This window comes from Eumetopias jubatus, unplaced genomic scaffold (assembly GCF_037043125.1).
Source record: "Eumetopias jubatus isolate StellerSeaLion01/CBP00866 unplaced genomic scaffold, mEumJub1_p1.0 scaffold_10, whole genome shotgun sequence".
In the NCBI taxonomy this organism is placed as follows: domain Eukaryota; kingdom Metazoa; phylum Chordata; class Mammalia; order Carnivora; family Otariidae; genus Eumetopias; species Eumetopias jubatus.
The window spans coordinates 26,476,516-26,501,782 of NW_028274816.1; the positions used below are offsets into that span (position 1 = coordinate 26,476,516).

The 25,267-nt window shown below is 42.5% G+C and overlaps 1 protein-coding gene across 12 annotated transcripts; it reads left to right on the forward strand.

Moving 5' to 3' along the window:
• The first annotated feature begins 10,896 nt into the window (after nucleotides 1-10,896).
• On the forward strand, nucleotides 10,897-25,006 carry ZNF23 (zinc finger protein 23). 12 transcript variants are annotated; one of them, XM_088027470.1, is made up of 7 exons: nucleotides 10,897-10,922; nucleotides 11,312-11,430; nucleotides 12,307-12,437; nucleotides 15,842-15,906; nucleotides 18,124-18,250; nucleotides 18,842-18,955; nucleotides 22,758-25,006. In XM_088027470.1, the coding sequence occupies exons 4-7, from the start codon at nucleotides 15,874-15,876 to the stop codon at nucleotides 24,548-24,550; spliced, it is 2,067 nt and encodes a 688-aa protein (XP_087883596.1). In that variant the 5' UTR covers nucleotides 10,897-10,922; nucleotides 11,312-11,430; nucleotides 12,307-12,437; nucleotides 15,842-15,873; the 3' UTR covers nucleotides 24,551-25,006. The 12 variants fall into 12 exon arrangements, with proteins under 12 accessions (XP_087883596.1, XP_027951437.1, XP_087883597.1 ...); XM_028095636.2 differs by lacking the exon at nucleotides 10,897-10,922 and having other exon boundaries at nucleotides 10,971-11,430; XM_088027471.1 differs by lacking the exon at nucleotides 10,897-10,922 and having other exon boundaries at nucleotides 10,971-11,430; nucleotides 22,761-25,006.
• The last annotated feature ends 261 nt before the right edge of the window (nucleotides 25,007-25,267 follow it).

Genomic DNA, 25,267 nt, shown 5'->3' on the forward strand with positions numbered 1-25,267 from the left:
TTGCAAGAGAGCTTTATCACTCTAACAAAAATCTTCAGGGCTAACCTGATGGAGAAATGTTTTTATGGGTATGATGTGTGGGAAAGTCTTTAGCTATAGTTCCAGCAGTTCCTGTGATTGTAACAAGAATGGAAAACCCATTGTAATGCAAGAGCCTGGGCTACATCAGGGTACCAGTATACAGAGGTTCTAGCTATTTAAGCTCTGTGATATGAGTTTCAGTGTTACTGCAAGACTGTGCCTGCATCAAGGAGTCCATTCTCAAGATAAGTCCTGTGAAACCAAAAGCTACCGCTCTCAAAGCTTTCATTTTGTTTACTCAATTTTTATTTGGAATGGATGCTGTTCTAGGGATTAAACTGGTAAATGCCGGGCTATTGTAGCGTTTACAGTATGCCACTTACCCGCGTGTCTAGAATAGCATGCCCACCTTGCCCTTTGAATTGGTCAGTGGGCCAAGGAAATGGTCTAGTTCTCTCATAAAGACGGAGTGCTGAGGTGTCTCAGTAGGAAGACAGAGCTGGCTCTTTAACAGGTGTGATGAATGTGGTCTGCACCCTCCTTTGTCACCTGTGCCCTTTTGCTGCCAACCATTGTGGCAGTCACCCTGCCACATTCCAGACTTTACCTACTCACTGAAGTCTGCCACCTGGTGGCTTCACCACCTCTTCCTTATTCGGCAGCAGTTGAACTGACCAATGAGTGATAGGCTGGGGGAATCACTTAACTTAAAAATTGAAGTATAATATACATACAGGAAAATGTACCACCTGAAATATTACCAAGATGGCCTTATCATCACCAAGATCAGGAAAAAGTACATCCCAGTACCCTATGTCTCCTTGTGCCTGGTTCTAGTCATTACTTCTCTCTCACAGTAACCTCTTTACTGATTTCTACCATCACAAATGTTTACGTGAATGGAATCATCAATATAGATTCATTCTCATTGCCACGTGGCGTTCTGTTACATGAATATACCACAATTATTGCCTGCTGTTGGTACACACGTGGGTTATTTTCAGGGGGATCATTTTTTTTCTTTTTAAGATTTTATTTATTTGACAGCACAAGCGGGGTGGGGGGCAGCAGGCAGAGGAAGAAGGGAGCCTGATGGGCTCGATCCCAGCACCCTGGGATCATGACATGGGCAGAAGGCAGATGCTCAACCGAATGAGCCACCCAAGTGCCCCAGGGGGATCATTTTGAGGGCAGATCATCTAAAAGCACTCAAAACTGGTGAGAGTAACAGATTCCCTGACTTAGTTTCACATGTTGCCACGTTAGCCACAGATGCCCTTAATAAAGTCGCAGCAGTAATACACTTTTTTTTTTTTTAAGATTTTATTTATTTGACAGAGACAGGGAGAGCAGGAACACAAGCAGGGGGAGTGGGAGAGGGAGAAGCAGGCCTCCCGCTGAGCGTGGAGCCCAATGTGGGACCCGATCCCAGGACCCTGGGATCATGACCTGAGCCGAAGGCAGACGCTTAACGACTGAGCCACCCAGGCGCCCAGTAATACACTTTTGACTCTCACCCTGTGTCAGGCACTTCCCTAATCACTGTACACACTTAATTGTATGAAGTAGTTGCTGTAATTAGCTCCATGTTACAGTTGAGGCAAAGATTAATTAGGCCACCCAAGGACACAGAAGTAGCAGAGCCAGGGTTCAAACACAGGCAGCCTGGTTTCAGAGCCCACTGGTGTCCTGGCCATCCCAATATTGCCCTGTCAAGATCAGAGGTCAGTAACAGAAGAGAGGCTGTTGGAGGAGACTGATAAGCTCCATAGAGGTGGAGAATATCAGGAACAAGTCAGGATGAGGCTGTACCTGACTTCACAGGGAGGTAGACAGGGAATAGGCAACAGTGAGGGAAAGCATAGATTGAGCTAAAACAGACATGTCTACTACAGACAGTATCTTAATATTGCATACCCAGGAGGCAGAGGACTGGGCTCTTAGGTCCCTTCACCCTCAGAAACACCATTTGAAAAATGGGTATTTTCTATTCTGTACCTGAACCAGAGAGCTGGCTCCTTTGAGGTGTTTCAGCTTTGAGATGTGATAGCCTGAGTGATGTTTAACCGTTTTTTTTTTTTTTTTTTTGGTTTGTTTGTTTTTTTAAGAATTTATTTGACAGAGACATGGCGAGAGAGGGAACACAAGCAGGGGGAGTGGTAGGGGGAGAAGCAGGCTTCCCGCTGAGCAAGGAGTCCGATGCGGGGCTCCATCCCAGGACCCTGGGATCACGACCTGAGCTGAAGGCAGATGCTTAATAACAGCCACCCAGGCGTGCCCTAATCATCTTCATCTTTGTGGACTTAATATTGAGTAATTATCATCCATGGTCCCTGACCCCAGTGCCACTGTCAGGAACCCCCTCCAACTGAGTAACCATCTTTGAATTAGTCATGGTTAGTATATTAGTTTCCTGTGGTTCTATGACGAATTACCACACATTTAGGGGCATCAAACAAAAATTTATTCTCTCAGTTCTGGAGGCCAGAAGTCTGAAATCCATTATCTTGGGCTGAAATCCTGGTGTTGGGAGGGCTGCACTCCCTGGGGCGGCTCTAGGGTGGAATCTGCCTTTTCTCTTCCAGTGTTTGGTGACTGCCAGCATTCCTTAGCTTGTGGCCACATCACTCCTCAACCTCTCCTTTTGTCTTCACATCACCCCTTCTCTGTGTCTGATCTCCATTTGCTTCTCTCATAAGGAAACATAGCATTTAGGACTCACCCTGGTGATCCACATTACACCGGCAAAAATTACCATTTACAGCAACATTTACCGGGTTCCAGAAATCAGGACCTGGTATCTTTGGTTGGCTGTTACTCAGATGCACAAATAAGGTGGAAGAGGAAAGAAGTTAACATTAATTGAGCAATGTCTGAATCCCAGGCCATACTGTATGCACTTTAAGTGAAACAACATATAGTATTTACAACAACTATGTGCGCTTACTCCATTTTTCAGATGAATGAATGGAGTTTCAGAAAAATGAAGTGATTGCCCAGTGACTCATAACTAGTCAGTGAAGGAGCCAGGACTCCTCGGTATGATTTCTACTAGGTCACGCTGCCTCAAAAGCTGGCTGCTGAGTGTTTTGAACTTAGTGACCAGACAGTGTTAAGTTAGTGCACTTGATAACACATAACGAACTTACCTGTTTGTTTCTTTTTCATTTCACGCCCGCCATCTATATTGCATTTTTGCATGACCTGAAGATACAAAGAACATTGGGGTGTTAGCAGCTTGCTGTTATCTAATGTGCTTTGTAATGTGGCCAAATGAGGTATTTCAAGGAAAACTACCTTCAAGAACCATAAGTACTTGGTTTGGCTGTTGCTGAAGTCCTGCTTTTTTATCATCATCATCAATGTGATCTCTTGTTTTTTAATTGGAATATTTAATCACTTGTATTTGATATGCTTATTAACATTAGGTTTAAGTCTATCACCTTGCTCTTTGTTTTCTGTTTATCCCATAGTTCTCCCCCCCACCCCATTTCCTGCCCTTTTTTGGATCACATTTTTGTGATTCCATTTTATCCTTTTCTGGCTATTATTCAGCTGTAACAGTTTTTGTTTTAGGGTTTCTTTAGGATTTAGACTATATATCTTAAACTTAGCACACTCTACCTTTAAGTAATATTATACCACTTCATGTAAAGCATAAAAACCTTATAAAAATGTATTTCCATTTCTCCTCTCCTAACCTTTTAAGGCTGCTTGAAGTTGTCCCACAGCTCATGAATGATCTGTTCATTATTTAATTAGACTTTTAATTCTGAGATGATTGTAGATTAACATGCAGTTGTAAGAAATAATATAGAGAGTTTCCATGTATCCTTTACCCAGTTTTCTCCAAAGGTAACATCTTGCAAAACTATTTTTTTTTAAAGATTTTTTATTTATTTATTTGAGAGAGAGAGAATGAGAGATAGAGAGCACGAGAGGGAAGAGGGTCAGAGGGAGAAGCAGACTCCCCGCTGAGCAGGGAGCCCGATGTGGGACTCGATCCCAGGACTCCAGGATCATGACCTGAGCCGAAGGCAGTCGCTTAACCAACTGAGCCACCCAGGCGCCCCACATCTTGCAAAACTAAAGTACAATACAACAATCAGGATACTGACATGGATATGGTCAACATACCGCACACTTCCATATTCACAGGGATCCCTCATTTTGCCCGTCTAGAGCCACAGACAACCCTCTCCTTCACTCCTGGAAGCCACTAACCTGTTCTCTATTTCCTTTTAAAGAACCATTTTAAGAAAGTTATGTAAATGGTACCAGACAGTATATAACATTTTGGGATTGGCCTTTTCACTCAGTGTAATTCTCTGGAGATTGAATGAGATTGTATCAATAATCTGTTCCTTTTGATTTCTGAATATATTCCATAGTATAGATAACCTGCAGTTGGTTTAACTATTCACCTATTGAAGGACATCTTGAGTCATCATTTCTAGTTTTTGGCTGTTATGAATAGAGCTGCTATAGACATTTGTGTGCAAGTTTTTGTGTGAGAGTTTTCATTTGTCTGGAGTAAATGCCCAGAAGTGCTGGGTTGTGTGATAATTGCATGTTTGGTTTCCTAAGAAACTGAGGAACTTTTCCAGTGTGACTGCACCATTTTATTTTACATTTCCACCAGTAACATCTGAGTGACCCAGTTGCTCTGCATCCTCGACAGCATTTGGTGTTGTCACTATTGCTTTGTTTCAGTCATTCTGGTAGATATTTATGTTAATGGTATTGTGGTTTAGTTGCATTTCCCTAATGGCTAATGATGTTGAACATCTTTTATTTGTCATCTGTGTATCTTCTTCAGTGAAGTGTTTCTTCACATATTTTGCCCATTTTCTAATTGGATTGCTTGGTTTTTTTACTTTTGAGTTTTGAGAGTTCTTTGTATAGTCCAGAAATATAGCAAGAAGTATGTGCCAGTACATGTCAGATATGTGGTTTGCACCTATTTTCTCCTATTCTTTTTTTTTTTAATTTTATTTATTTATTCATGAGAGACAGAGACAGAGAGAGAGAGGCAGAGGGAGAAGCAGGCTCCCAAGGAGCGGGGAGCCCGATGCGGGACTCGATCCCAGGACCCTGGGATCATGACCTGAGCTGAAGGCAGACGCTTAACTCTGAGCCACCCAGGCACCCCTATTTTCTCCTATTCTGTAGCTGGTCTTTTCATCCTCTTAACAGGATCTTTTGTAGAGAACAGTTTTTTAATTTTGATGAAGTCTCACATATCCATTTTTCCTCTTATGACTAATGCATTTTGTGTTAGGTCTAAGAAGTCTTTGCCTACCCCTAAGTCCTAAAGATTTTCTCTTTTGGGGCGCCTGGGTGACTCAGTTGGTTAAGCGACTGCCTTTGGCTCAGGTCATGATCCTGGAGTCCCGGGATCGAGTCCCGCATTGGGCTCCCTGCTCAGCGGGGAGTCTGCTTCTCCCTCTCCCACTCCCCTCTCTTGTGCTCTCTTTCTCTCTCTCATTCTAATAAATAAATAAAATCTTTAAAAAAAGATTTTCTCTTTTGTTTGTTTCTAAACATTTTACATTTACATTTACATAATTTCATTTTACATTTATGTCTGTAATCCATTTTGGGTTTATAAGTTGTGACACCTAGGTTGAGATTCATTTTTTCCCTGTGGATGTCCAATTGCTCCATCACCATTTTTTGAAGAGCCATCTTTCCTCTATTGAATTGCTTGTGCACTTCTGTAAAAGAAGTAAGTTGAACATTTTTGTATGGGTCTGTTTCTGGGTTCTTCATTCTGTTCCATTGATCTGTGTGTATATTCCTCTGCCAATATTACACAGTATTGATTGTTGTAACTACATAATAAGAGTTGAAATTTGGTAGACCTATTCCTTTCATGTTATTCTCCTTTTTCAAACTGGTTTACTTATTCTAGATCCTTTGCCTTTTCATATAAATTTTAAAATAATCTTGTCTGTATCTTCAAAGAATCTGGAATTTTAGTATGAATTGCATTAAACCTGTATATTAATTTGGGGAGACCTGACATCTTTCTTATGCTGAATCTTCCAATCCTTGAACCTGGTATTTATTCCCATTAGCTTAGATCTGATTTGATTTCTTTCATTAGCATTTTGTGGTTTTCAGCATGCAAATCCTGTACATGTTTTGTTACTGTTCATTTAGTTTTGATTTTCTTTTCTCTGTATGTTTCTTTCTGGATAGTTTTTACTGCTATGACTTTAAGTTCACTACATTTTTTAAAAAGGTATTTTTTTCAATATCTACTCTTATTTCTGTCCAGTGTATTTTTTATTGTACATTGCAGTTTTCATCTCTGGAAGTTTGATTTAGGTCATTTCTGTGTTTTCCATGTCTCTATTTAATTTTTGAATCTGTGGATGCAGTTATAATAACTTTTAAATGTCATTGTCTCCAAATTCTGTAGTGACTATTTCATTAGTTTGCTAGGATTTGTTTTTAATTTAATTTCTTAGATTATGAGTTACTAGTTCAAGTAATTAGCATTAATTTTAAAGTATGTACTCAGTAATACAGACTATGATTATAATTTCTTTGGGGACATCCCCACTATCACTCCAAAACCTAGGAAAGGACTATAACCTTCTTTGTTATCTCTCTTTACTAGTGGGAAGATTTTTTTTCTAATTTATCCTTTCATGGGTCCAGGCATTTGGGTGGGTGTATGTGTGTGTGAAAAGCCCCAGTTCCTACTCCTTGTTCCTTCTGGCTTCCTGAATATTATAATACAGCCTCTGCAGATATTAAGATCTTCAAATCTCAACTATTTCCAGTCATGTCGGCCAAATCAGTTAGGGAAGCTAACCTATGGTTTAGTTTCTTATTCAGTTTTGGTACCTGGGTATATTTTCCTGTGAGCTAAGTATAAAATGTTATAAATTATTTCTTATCCTAAATTTCTAGATACTAGTTTATATCATTCACTATATTGCCTTAAATGGAACCCTGCCTAGTGATATTTTTTGTCTCAAAATGACTGCTATATTAATATAGTTAATGCCATTATTCCTTTAGCTTAACACTTGTCTGGTATATCCATTCTTTAACTTTCAATCATTTTGCATTTTTAAGTTTTAGTAGTACCTTATAAATATATAACATTTTTTCCCTAGATGAACCTTAGGATCATTTCACAAGTTCCAAAATAAATCCCATTGTGATTTTATTTGGGTAGGGCAATTCCTCCCATTTTATTCTCCCCCCCCAAGTTATTTGAAATTGGTTTTTGATTATAGATTAAAAATAAATTATAGATTAAATCAAGATGAATGCCCTTTCTTTGAAAAATTACCTGTGCCTTTCCATATACAAGTTTTTATTGGTGGTGGTGGTGGTAGTGGTTTAGTTCCTGAGTATTTACGTTTTTCATCTATGTCTTAAACATTTATTATTAAATTTAGTCTTAATTTTTTTGGTTGCTTTGTTGCTTTTGTGAATAAGACCTCTCCCTGCTCTATTTCTCCACATAATAGATTGAATGATTTGTTAATTTAATTCACAATATCAATAAGTAAAGGAAATTTTTATAGTACTCAAACAATATTGAATCCTTGGAATGAACCCCAAACAGACTTTTGTTGTTTTCCCATGATTTTCAAGAGGAGAAGTAGGCAGAACAACTTTTACTATGTCTTCTTAAAACTGGAAACACCAAAAACAGATATTTTAACAGGGGGAAGATCTGTCAGTTTCTCCTGGTGGGCAGGGGGGAAGGGTTTTAGGGAGGCTCTGGGACTGGAGGACAGCGGGCACTTAGAGCTGAGCAGGAGGGCACTTGGCTGCAGGCCCAGCATAGAGATGGACTTATAGAGCAGTGAAATACGAGAACCAGCCTAAATTTTTAAGTATGTTTTGATTTTAAGTGCATATTATTTTTCCATCATTCCTCATTCCTACAAGTGTTCTATAAGGCTATGGTCTTGGGCATTGATTTGAAGAAACCAAATCAGTGTGGTTAAGCATGATGAAAGCTTATTTCTAGCTCATATATCATCTGAAGGTAAGCAGTCCAGGGTTGGTACAGCAGCTCTGTGGTATCTCCTAGTAGCCCTGTCATCCCCAGGGGCCACATCCTCATTCACATGGTCTACCCCCTTGTCAGATGCTTATGCCCTTGTCAGCATTCCACCTAACTGATGGGGATTTTGGGCCAGGAAGGCATGTTCCTTTTCTTTAAGAGCATGGCATCGCTTTTTCTTGTAGCCTGTTTGCCAGAAGTTAGTCACATAGTCACACTTTAAAGAGGGCCAGATGTGTTAGCAGATGTGAAAACAACATCAGGGGCGCCTGCGTGGCTCAGTTGGTTAAGCATCTGCCTTCGGCTCAGGTCATGATCCCAGGCTCCTGGGATGGAGCCCTGAGTCTGGCTCCCTGCTCAGTGGAAGCCTGCTTCTCCCTCTCCCTCTTCTCTCTCTCAAATAAATAAAACCTAAAAAGAAAATTTAAAGAAGGCCAGAAAGTGTGTTATTTTTTCTGGACTGTCTTTGGCTTGCTAGAGATTAATATATAAGGGAAGAACAGAGATGAACAGACAAGTGGTCTCTGCTTCTGCAGGCCTTTTGTAACTTGGCGTGTGCCTGTCTTAGTACTCTCAGGAGTAGGAGCTTCATGTTATTTAGGAGGCCTTATTCTCTTATCTGTAAAATCAGTGACAGGTTTATGATTCAACATTTGGGCCCAGCATTTCTGTGATAACTGTGATCTCCTAATTCCTTCCTATTTCTTTAGACAAGCCCTCAGTCCTAGCTAAAGCTCTACTAAAGGAAAAAAAAAAACTTATTGCCAAGAGCAGTGTAATCCCCAGCTATTACTCTGCCAAATCCTGGGACCATTTTCCTATCTGAACAAGAGAAGTTGTGTAAAGTGCTCGTTTTAGGAAATACTGGTGATCAGGGACAAGGCAAAACAGAAGCCTCTTGACAGTAATCAGTGTTACAATTCCAGGCATAAGATATATCCTACTTCCAGGGGCACAGAAATAAAGAAGGGTTCTACTCTGGAGTTGGGGTTGGAGCCTTTGGATTATGTCAATAGGAGATATTTGTTATATGCCTCCTTTGTGCCAGGGCTTGTGCTTTAGCTGAGGATAATGATGTTGAACAAGATAGATACAGTCCCTGCTTCCTGGAGTGAGCAAAGACAGACACTTAAATAAACTGAGAAATACAGAGTGCTGTGATGGCATGTAACTGGGGGCCTGCCTTATTTTGGGTGGTCAAAAGCTTGCTTTCCAAGGGAAATGGGATTTGAGCCTTGACTTCAAGTAACAGTCAAGATGGAGGGTTGGAATGGGAAGGGAAGGGCATTCTAGGTTTAGAGAACAGTATGTTCAGCACATGGGGCTGAAGTGGAGAGAGGAGGAAGAGTGCTAAGAGGCTGGAGAGAGAAGTAGGGCCAGCTGCCAACCACATCCCAGTGCTGTAGCATCCTAGGGATCAGAGCTAGAAGAAATGCCTGCACTATCAAATTTGGGAGGGTACCTAAGGATGGTCTAATTGGTGGCTTTTCGTGCTGTTCCCCTTTCCCCTGGGCTCATTTTGAAATTTTATGGGAGTATTTTTGTTGCAATGTTTGATGGCGTTAGATGGGAGCCAGGAGTGCCACGAATCCTGAAAATCATAGAAGGCTCCCACCTGTTTGGAAAAGTTTTTGCAGACTTTCAGGTCTTTCTGGACATTCATGTAGGTAAAAACCATTTATAAGTGACCTGAATCCAGAACCTGTTTCAGCTAAATGAATTTTTACACAGTTTTAACGTATGTTGATTCTCTAGGAATAAAACTACTGTAAAATCAAAAGAAGATTGTACTGTTTCACTTAAACCTTACCAAGAAATGTTCACCATTTTGGATCACAGCTTGTGATTTTTGAAACCTCAATAAAAGACAGCATTGTGGCTGTGGTGTACAGGCACGTTCCATGTGAAAAGGCAAATATTTGACCTTTAGGTCTATAGCAGTCATGACCATTTACATATTGAAATGTGTATTTTTACAAATCATTTTCCTTTTATATCTCCTCTATTAAAGCATATTAAGGTTTTTTTGTAATTTCAAGTTTTTATTTCAATTCTAGTTAGTTAACACATAGTGTAATATTAGTTTCAGGAGTAGAATTTAGTGATTCATCACTTACATACAACACCCAGTGCTCATCACACGTGCCCTCCTTTATACCCATCACCCCATCCCCTTCCAGTAACCCTCAGTTTGTTCTCTATCCTTAAGTTTGTTTTATGGTTTGCCTCTCTATCTGCAGTGTTCATCTATTTTATTTCTTAAATTCCAGTAATGAGTGAGACCATATGGTATTTCACTTAGCATAATACCCTCTAGCTCCATCCAGTTTCAAATGGCCAAGATTTCATTCTTTCAATGGCTGAATAATACCACGATCATCTACCTATCTCACAACTTCCTTATCCATTCATCAGTTTTTAAAATGTGGGTTGTTTCTATTACCTATGAACTTCTAAGTCACGATCTATGAATTTCAGGACAGGAGAATAAAGCGGTCACTAGGAAATAGTTGTTACAAAAAAGGCGGCCTTAGGTGTGACAGCCTGTGATAGATCCACAGGCCAGGGCCCGAAACTCCCAAATCCGGTTGCACCTGCAGCTTTGGATATCCCCAGCGCCATCCCCGGGGGTGAATCCAGCGCTCCCCTCTGGTGCTTCCCCAGCCCACCTCGAGGAATAATGGCCCTGCGGCCGGGACCCGCAGGTGAAGGGCGCGGGGCACAGGAGTCCGGGTTACTGAGACTCGGGCTGCGGGGGCGGGGCCAGAACACCAACAAGAGGGAGCAACGCCGCTCCTAGAGAGACTCGGCCGCGGCCTGGTGACGCACTTCCGACTGCGCGGTGGTGCAGCCGGTGGCGGAGGTGAGTGTGGAGCTGGGGACGGCGGGGGCGGTGCCCTGGCGGGTAACTGTGGGTGCGGCGGGGATGCGCCTCCGGTTCCTGGAGGAGGGGGATAGGGCGGTGGTCCGCGGTCAGACTGCGCCCGTCCTAGATTCCCGTTTTGGACTTGGTGACCGAATTGGAAGGCGAAGCGTGGATTCCTGTCACAGCCACGAAGCCCCGCACTCTCTTCGGGGAAGATGCCACTGACTTTTCGGGAAGATGTGTCGGAGCAGCCAGGGGGTGGAATATTTGCAGGGGTGAAGTGGATTGTGATATCGCGAGTCTTTTGACATGTTGAAGTCCCTGTAGGGGCTCTTATCAATATGCATTTCAAGTATGGACCGTGTGCCCCCTGACTTCTAACACAGGGTCGTGAATCAGGGCTCAGTGAGAGCACAGAAAAAGCAGAGCCCCTCCGAGTCACCCGGGAGTACAAGTAGCCCGGCTTTTGGAGAGCACTGTCTTCTGGAGCTGGCAGTTCCAAAAGGTAACTTCGCCCTCGTCTCGGGCTGTTGGGATGACAATGACTTGGGGATGATTTCTACATTGTAATCACTTATTTGCTCAATTCTAGAATACACATAAAATAGTTCCAGAATTGCTCATTCATACCGTCATGAAAATTATACAAAAATTATACTAAAAAAATAGTTAAAACATGAAATATTAAAAAAAAAAAAACCTCTCTGGAATGTGGCTGATCGTGTATTCCGAGGAAAATTTACAGCCTTACAGGTTTTAGTTGCCAACTAGGAAAAGAATGAAATAATAAATCCTGCATCCTCAAGAAGCATTTGGGCAGAGGTCGTTTTAACCTTATAGTACCTAGTTAAAATACTGCTTTCCAAAGTTATGTAGTTCTTTTCTTTCCCACCACTTCAGTGTGGTTATGTTATTCAGTTGTGGTATAGGTAAGCTCATTTGATGTTTTTTGTATTCCTTTTTGGGTTGTCACCCCCATCCCATCCTGGTTGGTTGATTTAATGTCTGTGTATTTATTTATTTGGATATGTGAAACATGGTTATGAAAGTCAGAACAAAAAAGGCAAACTCAGAAGCGTCACTACCCTCCTCATCTCTTCTACCCTATTTCCTTTCATTCTCTTTTCCGTCCCAGGCTCCTTTCATTTCCTACCCATATTTGAGGCAACCATTCATTCTCCTTAGTTTCTGATTTATCCTTCTATTTCTTTCTTGTACAAATGACCAGATACACACATATTTTCTTATACTCCTTTTGTACACAAGAAGTAGCACATTGCCTTTTGTACTTCGCTTGTTTCATTTGACAGTATAATCTGGAAATCACTCCAAATCATAGAGATAAGTATGTTTTTTTAAATGTTATTCTTGCATACTGAAGACTGCATCTAGCATGGCATTTAAGAAGCGTAGTAGTAAGATGAGTACCCATGAACGCACCACCCCACTAAGGAGGAGAACATTTCCAGTACTGCTTCTCAACCCAGCTCCCAGCTTCCCACCCCTCTAGAGGTAACTACTATCTTGAATTTTGCATTAATCATAGTCTTACCTATTTATAAAAATAATTTTATCTCATAAAATATGTCTGTAAACAATATGTTTAATTTCATTTTTGAGCTTTATGCAAATGGCATTGTAGTATCTGTAGTCATCTGGGACTTGTATGACTCAATATTATGTTCCTGAAGTCATCTGTGTAGTTGTGTGTAATTGTGAGCCATTAATTTTTGCTGCTGGATAATATTTCTTTTTAAAAATGATAGGACAATTTATTTATGTATTCTTAATGGATATGTAGGTTGTTTCCAGTTTTTTGTATTCAGATACTGATAATGAATAATTTTGTACATATTTTCTACATATGAGGGTTTCTGTAAGGCATAAATTTTAAAATGTAAGCATGAGTATTGAATTTTATCTCAAATGCCTTTGGCATCTGTTGGGATGGAGAGTGTGTTTATCTTTCTTTGATCTATTCATGTGGAAAAGTATACTAATCTGCATTATAATATTAAGCTTTACTTGCTTTCGTGGGATGATCCCTTTTAGTCATGGTATGTCACTTTAATGAACTGTTGGAGTCAATTCCTTTATATTGGGGATTTTTCTGTCAGTATTCATAAAGGAGGCTGGTCTGTGGTTTTTGTATCAGTGTTGTGCTGGCATAATTAAAAGGACCAGGAAACTTATTTTGCTCTTCTCTCCTACAGTTTCAGTATTGTTAGAATTACTCATTTCTTAAAGACTTGAAAAGATTTGTCCATGATACATACAGGCACAGTGTTTTGTGAGAGTTTGCTCTTTACTGGCTATCTGAGTTTAATTAGGTAAAAGTAATCATGGATTCCAGAGAAATATCTACATAATAAAATTAGTAGAGTTGATTTACTAGATTCAAATAGAATATGTTCTTCAATCATAGAATAAGTTTTCTTTGTAAGTACTCGCACTTCAGCCAACAAAAGAAGCCCTCTCAAAATCTGTAAAGCAGAAGTAAATAGACCAGGTTATTTAAACACCATGCAATAAAGCCAGAAATTATGAACAGAGAAGAAATTAGCAACAAACTATCCTAAAGAATTCTGTGGTCAGAGACAAAACACTTGCTGACAGGCTATAAAATGTAATTAATATAATTAAAACATGAAATATTAAAAAAAACCTCTGGCATGTGGCAAATAGTGTATTCAGAGGGAAAATTTATGGCTTTATAGATTTTAATTGCTAAATAGGAAAGAATGAAAATAAATGAATAAATCATGCAACCTCAAGAAGGTAGAAAAGAGGGGTGCCTGGGTGGCTCAGTCAGTTAAGTGTCTGCCTTCAGCTTGGGTCATGGTCCTGGAGTCCTGGGATTGACCTGCTTCTCCCTCTGCCTGCTGCTCTCCCTGCTTGTGCTCTTTCTCTCTTTCTCACTCTTGCTCTCTCTCAAATAAAAAAATGAAATCTTTAAAAAAAAAATGAAGGTAGAAAAAATCCTTTGGTAGTCTAGCTTCCCCCAAAAGCAGAACACAGGACAGAGGTTTGTAAACTGCAGGCAGTTTACTTGGGAATGTATTCCAAGGGCAGAGTGAAAGACAAGGGGAGTGAGAGCCAATACAAGGATGCATTGTCAGGCTGGCCTGTCCATAGGCAACTGGTGCTCAGTCTTGCAGGATCTTTGAGGAGCCTTGGAATTTCATGTAGGAGACTGAAGGGGAAAACATTTGTCCATTGACCTCTGTCACCTGTTAGTCATGGGTGTTCTCACAGGCGTTGACTCCTCTCTGCCTTTCAGGACCTAGCAGGTGTCCATAGGTATCTGCAGATGTCCCCCACGGGATACCAGAGAAGCCTCAGGGCAGGAATCAGCCATATGTGGTATAGATCCTTGAGGATGCATTGGTAGGTTATACCTGCGCAAAGCTGGTCAAAGTCTCTGGCACTGGACTGAGACCAGAGGATTTGGAAGGGAACAGAAGGTGTACCTCTCAGAGGTAGAGCTCTTCCAGAGCTAAAGAAACAAAGCAGAACTTAATGAACTAAATGAAAATAGAAAAGAGTGGTATTCTAAATAAATAGAAAAATTTGTTCTTTAAAAATAAACATGAACAAACCATTGTTCAACTTAACTTTATTAGTCTGCTCAGGCCACCATAACAAAATACCATAGACTGCATGGCTCAAACAACAGAAATTTATTTCTCACAGTTCTGGAGGTGGAAAGCCCAAATTTAAGGTGCCAGAAAATTTGGTTCTTGGCGAGGGCTCTCCTTGGGTTGCAGATGGCTGTCTTCTCACTATGTCTGCATGTGGTGGAAAAAGAACTCTGGTGTCTCTTCCTCCTTTTTATAAGGGCACCAGCCTTATCAGAGTAGGGCCCCGCATTTATGGCTTTGTTTAACCTTATTACCTCCTCACAGGTCCTATATCCAAATATAGTCACATTGGGGGGTAATACTTCAACCTATGAATCTTGGGGGGACATGTTCCATCCGTAACATTAACAAAGGGGAAAGGGTGTAGAAAGCACATATATTCAAAAGTGGGAAAGGCAAAGTGGCTCCAGATATGGAGGAAATGGAAAGAATCATGAATCTGTGTTTTCCACAACTCTACACTCAAGTTGAAATCCTAGAAGACAAGGATGATATTTTGGGAAAACACATGTTTTCAAGACTGACTTTGGGAAAAGTAAAAACCCGAAAATAAGCAGTCCAAATGTTTTGAAGACAGTGAACAAGGTGTGCTGGGTCATGGGACCCTAGATGATATAGCAATCCCCTCTCGCTGGGAGCTGAGGCTCTGGCTTCTTCACTATCAGAGGGCTGGAGAACATGAGGAGGCAGCCTGGGACCTCAAAGGTAAGCCTGGGCCATGCGGGAGGCTGGCTGCCCAAGATCTCTACAGAGATAGTGGGGTTCTTGAGGACACTCAGCTTTGTGAGGGAGCAGGCAGGATGTAGGGGAAAAGCTGTTTTCTCCAGCTCCCAGGGGCCTGACTCAGGTCTCTGTGCTGGGGCCACAGCCCTGCCAGCCTGGCTTCTGCAGTGTATCGAGGGTGATGCTTGTTTAGAGAAAAACAAGCAAGTCCAAGATCTTGGTAACATTCTCTTTCTTAAGCTGAATTGTTGCTATGTGGGTCTTTGTTTTATTATGCTTTGGGCCCTGAGTACATTTTATGTCTGCTCTTATATGTGTGACATGTGTCAGAATTGTGAAATCCTAGTGTTTCTGGCAATGAGCATCAGTGCCATGGCCGGGAGGGGTCCTGGGCACTGAGCCAGTGAACAGATCGCCCCCTTCTTCCTGTGGCAGCTCCCGCGGCACTCCTATCTGGACACCGGCTGCCTGCGCCTCACGTCTGTGAGGGGCTGTGTTGTTCCTCCTGGCACGGGGCTCACCTCACACTTGTCTCTCTCTGTTTTTCCTCAGCTCCAGCCCTTCTCTGAGAGGGGGAGCAGGTGATGGCCGCCATGCTCCTGACAGCCTGGCCCCAGGTGAGCTGTGGCTCCTTCAGCTCTTCCTCTGAACAGTTTCACATTGAAGAAAACTGAGAAGGGAAGCTGGTGAGCTTTGTGGTGGAAGCTGGAGGGGCCTTCCTCACTTCCGCCTGGATCTTGTGGGAAGAGCGGTGATGTGAAGGGATGGAAGCAGCCAGAGAGTGTCCGTGAAGGCAGGAGTGGAGTGGCCTGCACACCGAGGTTCTTTGCTCCTCGGGTGAATAGGGGGCATAGAAGCTGCCCGTGGAGGAAGCTCTGTGCATGGACGTGATTGGAGGGGCATTAGGGTGCCCAGGGCCCGGGCTGTAGGTGAAGAGGAGGAGGAGGACCAGATCATCACAAAGGGTGGCTGCGCCTCTCGTTGGCTGGGGTGGGCGGTCGGCAGAAGGAAGAAGGAAGTCCTACGGGGCGGGGTGTCTCACTGTGTCCTTGAGAGGCTTTCAGGGCTTGGGTGCAGGGGCTCCAACTTTAGGTCTCTGATAAGAGCTCTGGACCTTCCCCCGCTCAGGAAAACAAGCATGCAAACCAAATTCTCCATACAATTTCAGGGACTTCACGGACCCCTGAAGCGCATCCATGGACCTCCATGGACTACAGGTTGGGAATAATCATAGTCACAGTAACTCCAGTAACATTGTTTGAGGCTTGCTGCACTGCAGGCACCATACTGAGCCCTTGCATGGATCGCTCGGTCCTGACACCTGCCCTCTGAGATAGGTGCTGTGTTGTGCTCATTCTGTCACAAGAGACATGAAGGCAAAGGGGAGTAGAGTGCCTTGCCCAAGGTATACAGCCCGTGTTTGATTCTTAACTGCTCATCCCTGTGACATGTGTGCAACCCGTGAAGTTAACGTGGTCAGAGTTGTGGTGGCTTTCAAGGGAATAATTTTTAGGGGTGATTCAAAAAGAAGCTGACCACTTCAGAAAGAATTCCATTGGTCCAGGTGTGATGTGCGCTTCATCACGGAAAGTAGTTGTTAAAGAATCCAATTCAAGTAATGCTTAACATAAAGATCTTTAGGATGTTGAGAGTCAAAGGGTTGGGGGTAGGGTAAGGGAGAGGGAGGAGTCAGGAACAATCCCCAGGTTTCTGGCTGAGATTTCCTGCACAGATGGTGGGGGATGTTTGAATTCAGGAGGTGGCGCCAACTTACTAGGGTAAAGGGTGGTGGTGGCAGCAGTGAAGGCATTTAATACTGTTCAGAGAAGTTCCTTGACGCCTCCAAGGGCACAGATGAGTGACTTGCAGACTCACCTAGAGGTTGGACTAGAATTGTTGATGGGTGGAGGTCAGTGGAAGGAAGCAAGACAGATCCTGGCAGAGAGGAATTGAAGGCATACCCCTGCCAGTGCGTCCCCAAGGTTGTTACAAAAGACTGAGGGGGGCAGAGAGAGAGCAACCAGAGGCTGCAGCTGCCCAAAAGGGAGCCATCAGCCCTGATGCAGAGCCTGTGCTGAGCGCATGGTGTAGTGATGCGAAGAGGGGCATCTGGAAGAGTGGCTGAGTGGCTGGCCAGTGGGAAGGCTGATCTCCCCTTTTTCCTGAACCTCTAGGATAAACAGTGAGTTCTTGGGTAAATTGGAAAGGACGAGAGGCATGAATGGGAGAGGGTAACAGAAAAATGTTGGATTTTCAGTAAGATGCCTCTGGAAGCAGAATGGGCCGCTGCCCCCACCATAGCCAGTCAGGGCAGTGCTGAGCTGCTGGAGGTGCTCAAGCAGCCCCACAGCCCTACGTAGCAGGGGCAGTGACGGGAGTCAGGCGACAGACGGGGGCTGGACCAGATGGAGGCCATAGCTGTTCTCCAGGGGTGGCTGGAGGTTTACAGGTCAGGGGGGCAGGATGGAGAAGCCAAGATCTCAAGTGAAAATGCTGGTGGGTTGGTCCTGAGCTGCATCTGCCACTGAGGACGGGGCCTAACTGAAAGAATGGAGTTGCTTTGGGGGAACTTGATATGGGAATTTTTTTTCTGTCATCTCAACTTAGGATATCTTTTATAAAAGTAAAATATGGCATGAGATTCCCTGCCATGAGAGAAGTCAAATATTCTTCATTGTTTACTTTCCAGGTGCTATTTCTCAAACCTTTCCCCTTGTTATTAATTCTGTGCTCTTCACAAGCTCCCTCCCCAAACCCTTATACTGCCCTCTGCCCCTCACTTAGGGCCTGAGCCATGGAATTGGCCCTAGGGCAGCAGGAACCTGTTGTTTCAGAAGTCGGTGACCTTCGAGGATGTGGCTGTGTACTTCACCCAGACGGAATGGGATGGCCTGTCCCCTGCACAGAGGGCCCTGTACAGGGATGTGATGCTGGAGAATTATGGGAATGTGGCCTCCTTGGGTAAGGCCTCTCTCCCCCTGGGACCCAGACTCTGCCAGTTGGGGTTTCCTGGCTTATTGCCCCCTAACAGGTTGCAGGTGGGGTCTCTGGTAATCCTTTACTGAGTGGGAACCCCAGGGGCTGAGATTGCTAATCCCCCTTGAGTCAGGGGTTGCTGGGAGGGGTGAACCTCAAGCCCTTTTTGGGCCAGTACAGGACTTGGCTGGGACTGGTGTGCGCTCTTTATCCTCCCTCTAGAAGTTGTGGTTTAGACACTGTGGAAAAAAGAAACCTGTTGTTTCACACAGCATTATTTTCAGGTTCACCCTCACCCGACCTGCATATCTTGAGGTCTTCTGGGCCCAGGTCTGGGCCATTCCCAACTCCTCCCACACCTTCTCAGGACCCCTCCCCCCACCACACACATATACCTTCCAAGCTCCCCATCTTTCCAATTGCCCCCATCCCCGACTTCCCCATAGTCATTAGGCGTGGGATCCCCTAGCGCTCTTATTTTGCCTTCCCATTGCCAAGACAATCTGAGGAGATGCTTAAGAACTCATCTGTGGGAGATTATTCACCTGTCTCTCCTATTTCTTTTCCCCTAAACAGGATTTTCTCTTCTCAAACCTGCTGTGATCTCACAACTAGAGGGAGCAGGTGAGCTGGGGGGCCCATCTCCACTGGTGGATGGAACAGAAACAGGCCCCCAATGCCTCTGGACTGGTAAGGGACACACAGGTTGCCTGTTACGGGGGAAAGTTTAACTCTTTAAGAAGAAGGTCAACTTAAGCAACATATAAGCATGCCACATTTATGACCCAGCCGTACAGAGTAAAATTTAAATAAATGCTGATGATTTATAGAGATAGGTACAGTTGAGACCTGACTATTTTTGCAGTTTGCTGTTTCTTTCTGATTCCAAGAACAGATCTTTTTTCATTCTAATTCTTTCCAGGCCTAATTTTGGAATTCTGCCTTTCTCATGAAATTAATGGATGGTGTTTTGGGTCCTTGCTGCTTCCCAAGCATTGTGCACTTAATGTGATGGATGGAGAATTAACAGTCTTTTTATACAGAAAGGTAGAATAGCCTGGCAGTTAAAAGTACAGTCTTTGGAGTGGACTTGACTGAGGTCCGATCCCAACTGCTATTATATGACTTCCTAGTTGTGACTTTAAGCAGGTCAGTTATTTGAGTTCTCTAAGATTCAGTGTTTTTATCCCTGAAAATGGAATAAAATACCTAACATATAGTGTGTGCTCAATGAAGTATTAGTTTTTATTTATTTATTTATTGGAGGAGACAGCTATATATAGTAAGATGTGGGAAATAAGGTGGAAGGGAGAAAGTGCTCTCAATTCAGTGCTTCTCAGATGATGTGCAAATGAATCACCTGGGTGTCTTGCAGATATGCATGTTGTCATTTAGTAAGTGTGGTTTAGGGCCAAGATTCTGCATTTCTATTTTCAGGTTCTGCCAGTGTTTCTGGTTCCTAGACCATACTTGAAGTAGCAAGTTTCTCGTTGGCTTAGGCAGAGTAGTTGCCAGATGATTTCCCATTTCTTGTGATTTCTCATTTACTTATTGCATTTGTGGTGCATGGATTCTCTTGTATCCTTTCAATGAATCCTCCTTTTTAAAAAGATAGTTTCAGGGCACCTGGGTGGCTCAGTTGGTTAAGTGGCTGCCTTCAGCTCAGGTCATGATCTCAGCGGGGAGCCTGCTTCTCCCTCTCCTCTGCCTGCCGCTCCCCCTGCTTGTGCTCTCTCGCTCTCTCTCCCTGTCAAATAAATAAATAAATAAGATCTTTAAAAAAAAATTTTTTTTTTAAATAAAAAGATAGATTCAGTGGATTTTTGTTCCTTGTGGTCATTCAACCACATGAAGGGAAAAGAAATGATGTTGTGGAGCTCCTCAAAGGAGTCTGCATTTCATTCCGTAGTCAGCAGACAGTACTGAAATCTTTGAAGTTTTCGAATAACCATCATGATCTAAACTGAGAATGGAAACATTAATGTGTGTAGGTTAATTGGAGCAGGAAATCAAATGGCTTTTAGACAGACAGAAGGGGAAGGTGGGTACAGGGCACAAGCCCATGTCAGCAGAGTTGACTCTTAAAAAAACTTTCAGAAGGCCCATCCAGTGACTTCTGGTTAAATCTCATTTGCTGGAACTGTCTTATGGCCCCCCCTACTGCAAGAGAGTGTGGAAAATACAGTTTTTAGCTGTAGTTTCTACTGCTACCTCAAAAACATTGGAGAACGTGTTAGTAAGGAAAAAAGGGAGAATGGATATTGGTTAAGTAACCAGTAGCATCTGCCACACCATAGAATTTGGTAAATAGAAGGTCACTAGTATAGAAAAATAGGCAAAGAATGTAAGTGTTTGATCCACATGAGAAGTACAAATTTTAATCAATGTGGAAAATCTTCACCCTCAGTAGGAACCAATGAGATACAAATTAAAACAGAGATGCTCCACCTAACACATTTGACATAGGTAGGCTGGGTCCAAGGACCCAGGAGGGGTCCTACAGGACAAGCCAAGAGGGTCCTTGGCTTTGAGTAGGATAGAAACCAAATGCGAGCCAGGAGGAAGTGAGAGCAGAGTTTATTGAATAGCATGAGTGATAGAATATAGCAAGCAGATGGAATGTTTGGGAGATTCAGAAAGGAGAAGAGAGTGAGTCTCTCCTTTGCTTGGGGTCTAGGGTTTTTATTGAGGATTGGGATCTTGGGATCTGGTGTACATGTCCTCTTCAGACACCCAGGAACTGGTTAGAAGAAAGACAAGAGTCCTGGTGTCCTCCATAAAGCACTTATTGCCTGGAGCCAGGGGATTTTGGCATCAAGAGGTCTAGAGTCAGTGGTCTAGAAAACGTATATGACGGCCCTGCTTGGTCATTCCTTAGGTGTTATCACCCATGCTGGAAGACCCCAAAAAGTCATTAACTCCTTGACCCTTATAAGAAGGACATACATCATTTGTACTATAAGGCGTGTACAAGATGGGAGGGGGTACAGGTCCTGGCAAGAACAGAAGCAGGAAAATAAGCAAAAAGCAGTTTTTCATGGAGTTCCTTCAGTTTCCCTGGCTCATACAGAGAACAATTGTATTGACGGAGAGAATACACCAAACTGGAATAGACTTTTGGGGAATGAATGTGAATCAGTAGTCTTTCTAGAAAGTACTTTAGCAGTACATAGCAAGAGCCTTTTAAAAGTTTGTCCTTGATAGCCTGGATATTCTCTCCTAGAGTAGCCTAATCAGCTAATCAGAGATACAGACAAAGATGTGCAGGCACAAAAGTTCATCATAATTTTATATAATAAAATGTTGGAAATAACCCAGACATTCAGTGTGGAGAGAATTGGTTAAATTAAGGTACCTCTGCAGGATGGAATGCTATTTAGCAATTTAAAAAATATTTTTACAGACTATCTAAAGATAATGGAAAATTGTCATTATTAGTGTTAAGGAAGAAAAATATTTTCAGTTTTGGATAAAAACATTTTTAGAAAAATGATTGGAAGGAAAATCTTTGGGGGAGGAGGTACATCAGAAGATTAAATGTAGTTGTTAGGTGGTTGTATTTCACGTAAATTGAATTTTCTTCTTTGTACTTTTCTGATATTAGGGATGACTGCTATTTTTAAAATTGGGAAAAGACCAACAGTTTTGAAAATGCTTGCTAGGGAAATCCAGGTCACTTGGGTCTCTTGAGGGTGATTAGAATGAAATACTGGGGCAGGGGGCTTATTACCTGTGGTCGAGGAGAGATGAGAGATGAAAAATAGAGGCAGCATTTTGGGGTCAGTTTTGAGAAATTTGGGAACAAAAGATCCTTAGCTCTATTGGGACTGTAGGGATTCCAAAAAGAATGTTAGGGACAACGGCTCCTGGGTGGCTCAGTCGCCTGGCTCAGGTCATGATCTTCGGGTCCTGGGGTTGAGCCCCACGCCAGGCTCCCTGCTCAGCGGGAAGCCTGCTCCTCCCTCTCCCTCTGCCTCTCCCCCTGCCTGTGTGCTTTCTCTCTCTGTCAAATGAATGGATAAAATCTAAAAAAAAAAAAAAAAAAAGAACATTACGGACTGACCAATTTCAGGATTGAGGGAAGAGGAAGATGGCTTCTCTAAGCAGAGAAGAAGGTGAAGGAGGAATTTTGGAAAGCCATGAGTTTAAGTTCAAAGAAAAGAAAAAAGTTCTTTCCCTTTTACCTCCTGGTGCCATAAACTCTTTTTTTTTTACAGATTTTATTTATTTGACAGAGAGAGACACAGCGAGAGAGGGAACACAAGCAGGGGGAGTGGGAGTGGGAGAAGCAGGCTTCCCGTGGAGCAGGGAGCCCAATGCGGGGCTTGACCCCAGGGCCCTGGGATCATGACCTGAGCTGAAGGCAGATGCTTAATGACTGAGCCACCCAGGCGCCCCTTAACTATGATTCTTTATTCCTTTTACCACAGTTCTTTTCTTTTCTCTAACATGGATCTTACATGATATTTTCTGTTTTCTGTTTTTTTAATAGTAGATATTGATGTCCAGACTGACAATAATTTGATAAAGGAAATGTATGAAGAAAAACATAATACATCATTTGAACTTCAGAGGGACTTTTCCCGGGACACAGACTTTTCAGAAGCCTGTATTCTAGAGAAACAGCAGGAAGTCCATTTAGTAGGAAGCATAAAGAAAGAAAACTGCAGCGTCATTGACAGAATAGTGAAAGACGACAGCAGCCCTGGGGAGGAGTATTTCTTTAGTCAGAGTCCAAACTTGGGTCAGTGTCACACTGTCAGCACTGGAGAGCAGCACCCTGAACTTATAGGATTGGAGAGAGCCTTCAGCTTTGACACAAAACTTATTCAGCATGAAATAATTAATTCGGGGGAAAGACCTTTTAAATGTCAAGAATTAGTGGAAACCTTCAGGTGTAACCCTCAGCATCAAGATGGCTACACTGGGGAAAAGCCCTATCAGTGTAAGGAGTGTGGCAAAGCCTTTAGCATTAATGCAAAATTAGTTTGGCATCAGAGACTCCACAGTGGGGAGAAACCCTTCAAATGTGTGGAGTGCGGGAAAAGCTTCAGTTCCAGTTCCCATTATATCACCCATCAGAGCATCCACAGCGGGGAGAAGCCCTATCAGTGTAAGGTGTGTGGCAAAGCCTTCAGCGTCAATGGGAGTCTAAGTCGGCATCAGAGAATCCATACGGGAGAGAAGCCCTATCAGTGCAAGGAGTGTGGAAGTGGCTTCAGCTGCAGTTCTGCATACATCACACACCAGAGAGTCCACACTGGAGAGAAGCCTTACGAATGCAGTGACTGTGGGAAAGCTTTCAATGTTAATGCAAAATTGATTCAACATCAGAGAATCCACACTGGAGAGAAACCTTATGAGTGTAATGAGTGTGGGAAAGGTTTCAGGTGCAGCTCCCAGCTGCGGCAGCATCAGAGCATTCACACCGGGGAGAAGCCCTATCAGTGTAAGGAGTGCGGGAAAGCCTTCAGTAATAACGCAAAACTCATCCAGCATCAAAGGATCCACACAGGTGAGAAACCCTATGAGTGTACCGAATGTGGAAAAGCCTTTAGTGTCAAAGGGAAGTTAATCCAGCACCAGAGAATCCACACAGGGGAGAAACCCTATGGGTGTAACGAATGTGGGAAAGCCTTCAGGTGTAACTCCCAGCTGCGGCAGCATCTGAGAATCCACACCGGGGAGAAGCCCTATGAATGTAATGAGTGTGGAAAGGCCTTCAACGTTAATGCGAAACTAATGCAGCATCAGAGGATTCACACTGGGGAGAAACCCTTTGAATGTAATGAGTGTGGGAAATGCTTTACTTCTAAAAGAAACCTACTTGATCATCACCGAATCCATACTGGTGAAAAGCCTTATCAGTGTAAGGAATGTGGGAAAGCCTTCAGTATCAATGCCAAACTAACCAGGCATCAGAGAATCCACACTGGGGAGAAACCTTTCAAATGTATGGAATGTGAAAAAGCATTTAGCTGTAGTTCTGACTATATTGTACATCAGAGGATACATACTGGAGAGAAACCCTTTCAGTGTAAGGAGTGTGGAAAAGCCTTCCATGTTAATGCCCATTTAATTCGGCATCAGAGAAGCCACACTGGGGAGAAACCCTTTAGATGTATGGAGTGTGGCAAAGGGTTCAGCTATAGTTCTGACTGTATTATACATCAGACTGTCCATACTTGGAAGAAACCCTATGTGTGTAATGTGTGTGGGAAAGCCTTCAGGTTTAGCTTCCAACTTAGTCAGCATCAAAGTGTCCATAGTGAAGGAAAATCGTAATGAGAAGGATGTAGAAAACTCTCAAAGTTAATGAAATGGATCAGGTATCATCAGATTCAACGTGGTAGAAAACCTTGAGGGAAATGAATATGGCATCTTCCCATGGAAACACATCTTTTTCATCTTACTTTTAAAATCAGGAATGATGACTGGTTAAAAAGTAACAACCAAAAATAAAAAGCTTGTCTTATACCAACAACCAATTAGAAAATATGATGAAAGAAAAGATCCCATTCCCAACAGCATCAAGAAAAGTGGCTCTCCTAGGAATAAACCTAAGTATTACACAGGATCTATATGGAGAAAGATCTCCACTGAGGGCCACAAAAGGAAAAATAAATGGGGAGAGAGAGAAACCTTGTTCTTGGATTGGAAGATTCATGTAGATATTCACTCTGCCTAAATTTACTTCCCTATTATTTTTGACACCAAGCATGCATCACTTTTGTAAAAAGGATAAACAATAAAGATTTCTGTAGAAAGAAAAGATGAGTAAATTTTTTAATTTCATGGGAGGAAAAATATATAAAAATATATAATATATAAATATATTAAATATTTATGTTCTTAAGAATCCCAAATAAAGTTAAAAGATAAAGCACAAAAAGTAGAAATACCTTTGTAAAATTTATGATATAAATGTTTAATATGTAAAGATAGGTTTTATAATCAAGAGAAAAGTAATAAAACCCAGAAAAATGACATTAGTAGGCATTT

Bases quoted from the DNA above. Each gene is read 5' to 3' on its own strand.
- ZNF23 (XM_088027470.1), top strand. From the start codon at position 15,874: ATGGCCGCCATGCTCCTGACAGCCTGGCCCCAG. The intron at 15,907-18,123 runs GTGAGCTGTGGC...CTGTTGTTTCAG, and splicing joins TCCTGACAGCCTGGCCCCAG to AAGTCGGTGACCTTCGAGGA. The intron at 18,956-22,757 runs GTAAGGGACACA...TTTTTTTAATAG, and splicing joins CCCCCAATGCCTCTGGACTG to TAGATATTGATGTCCAGACT.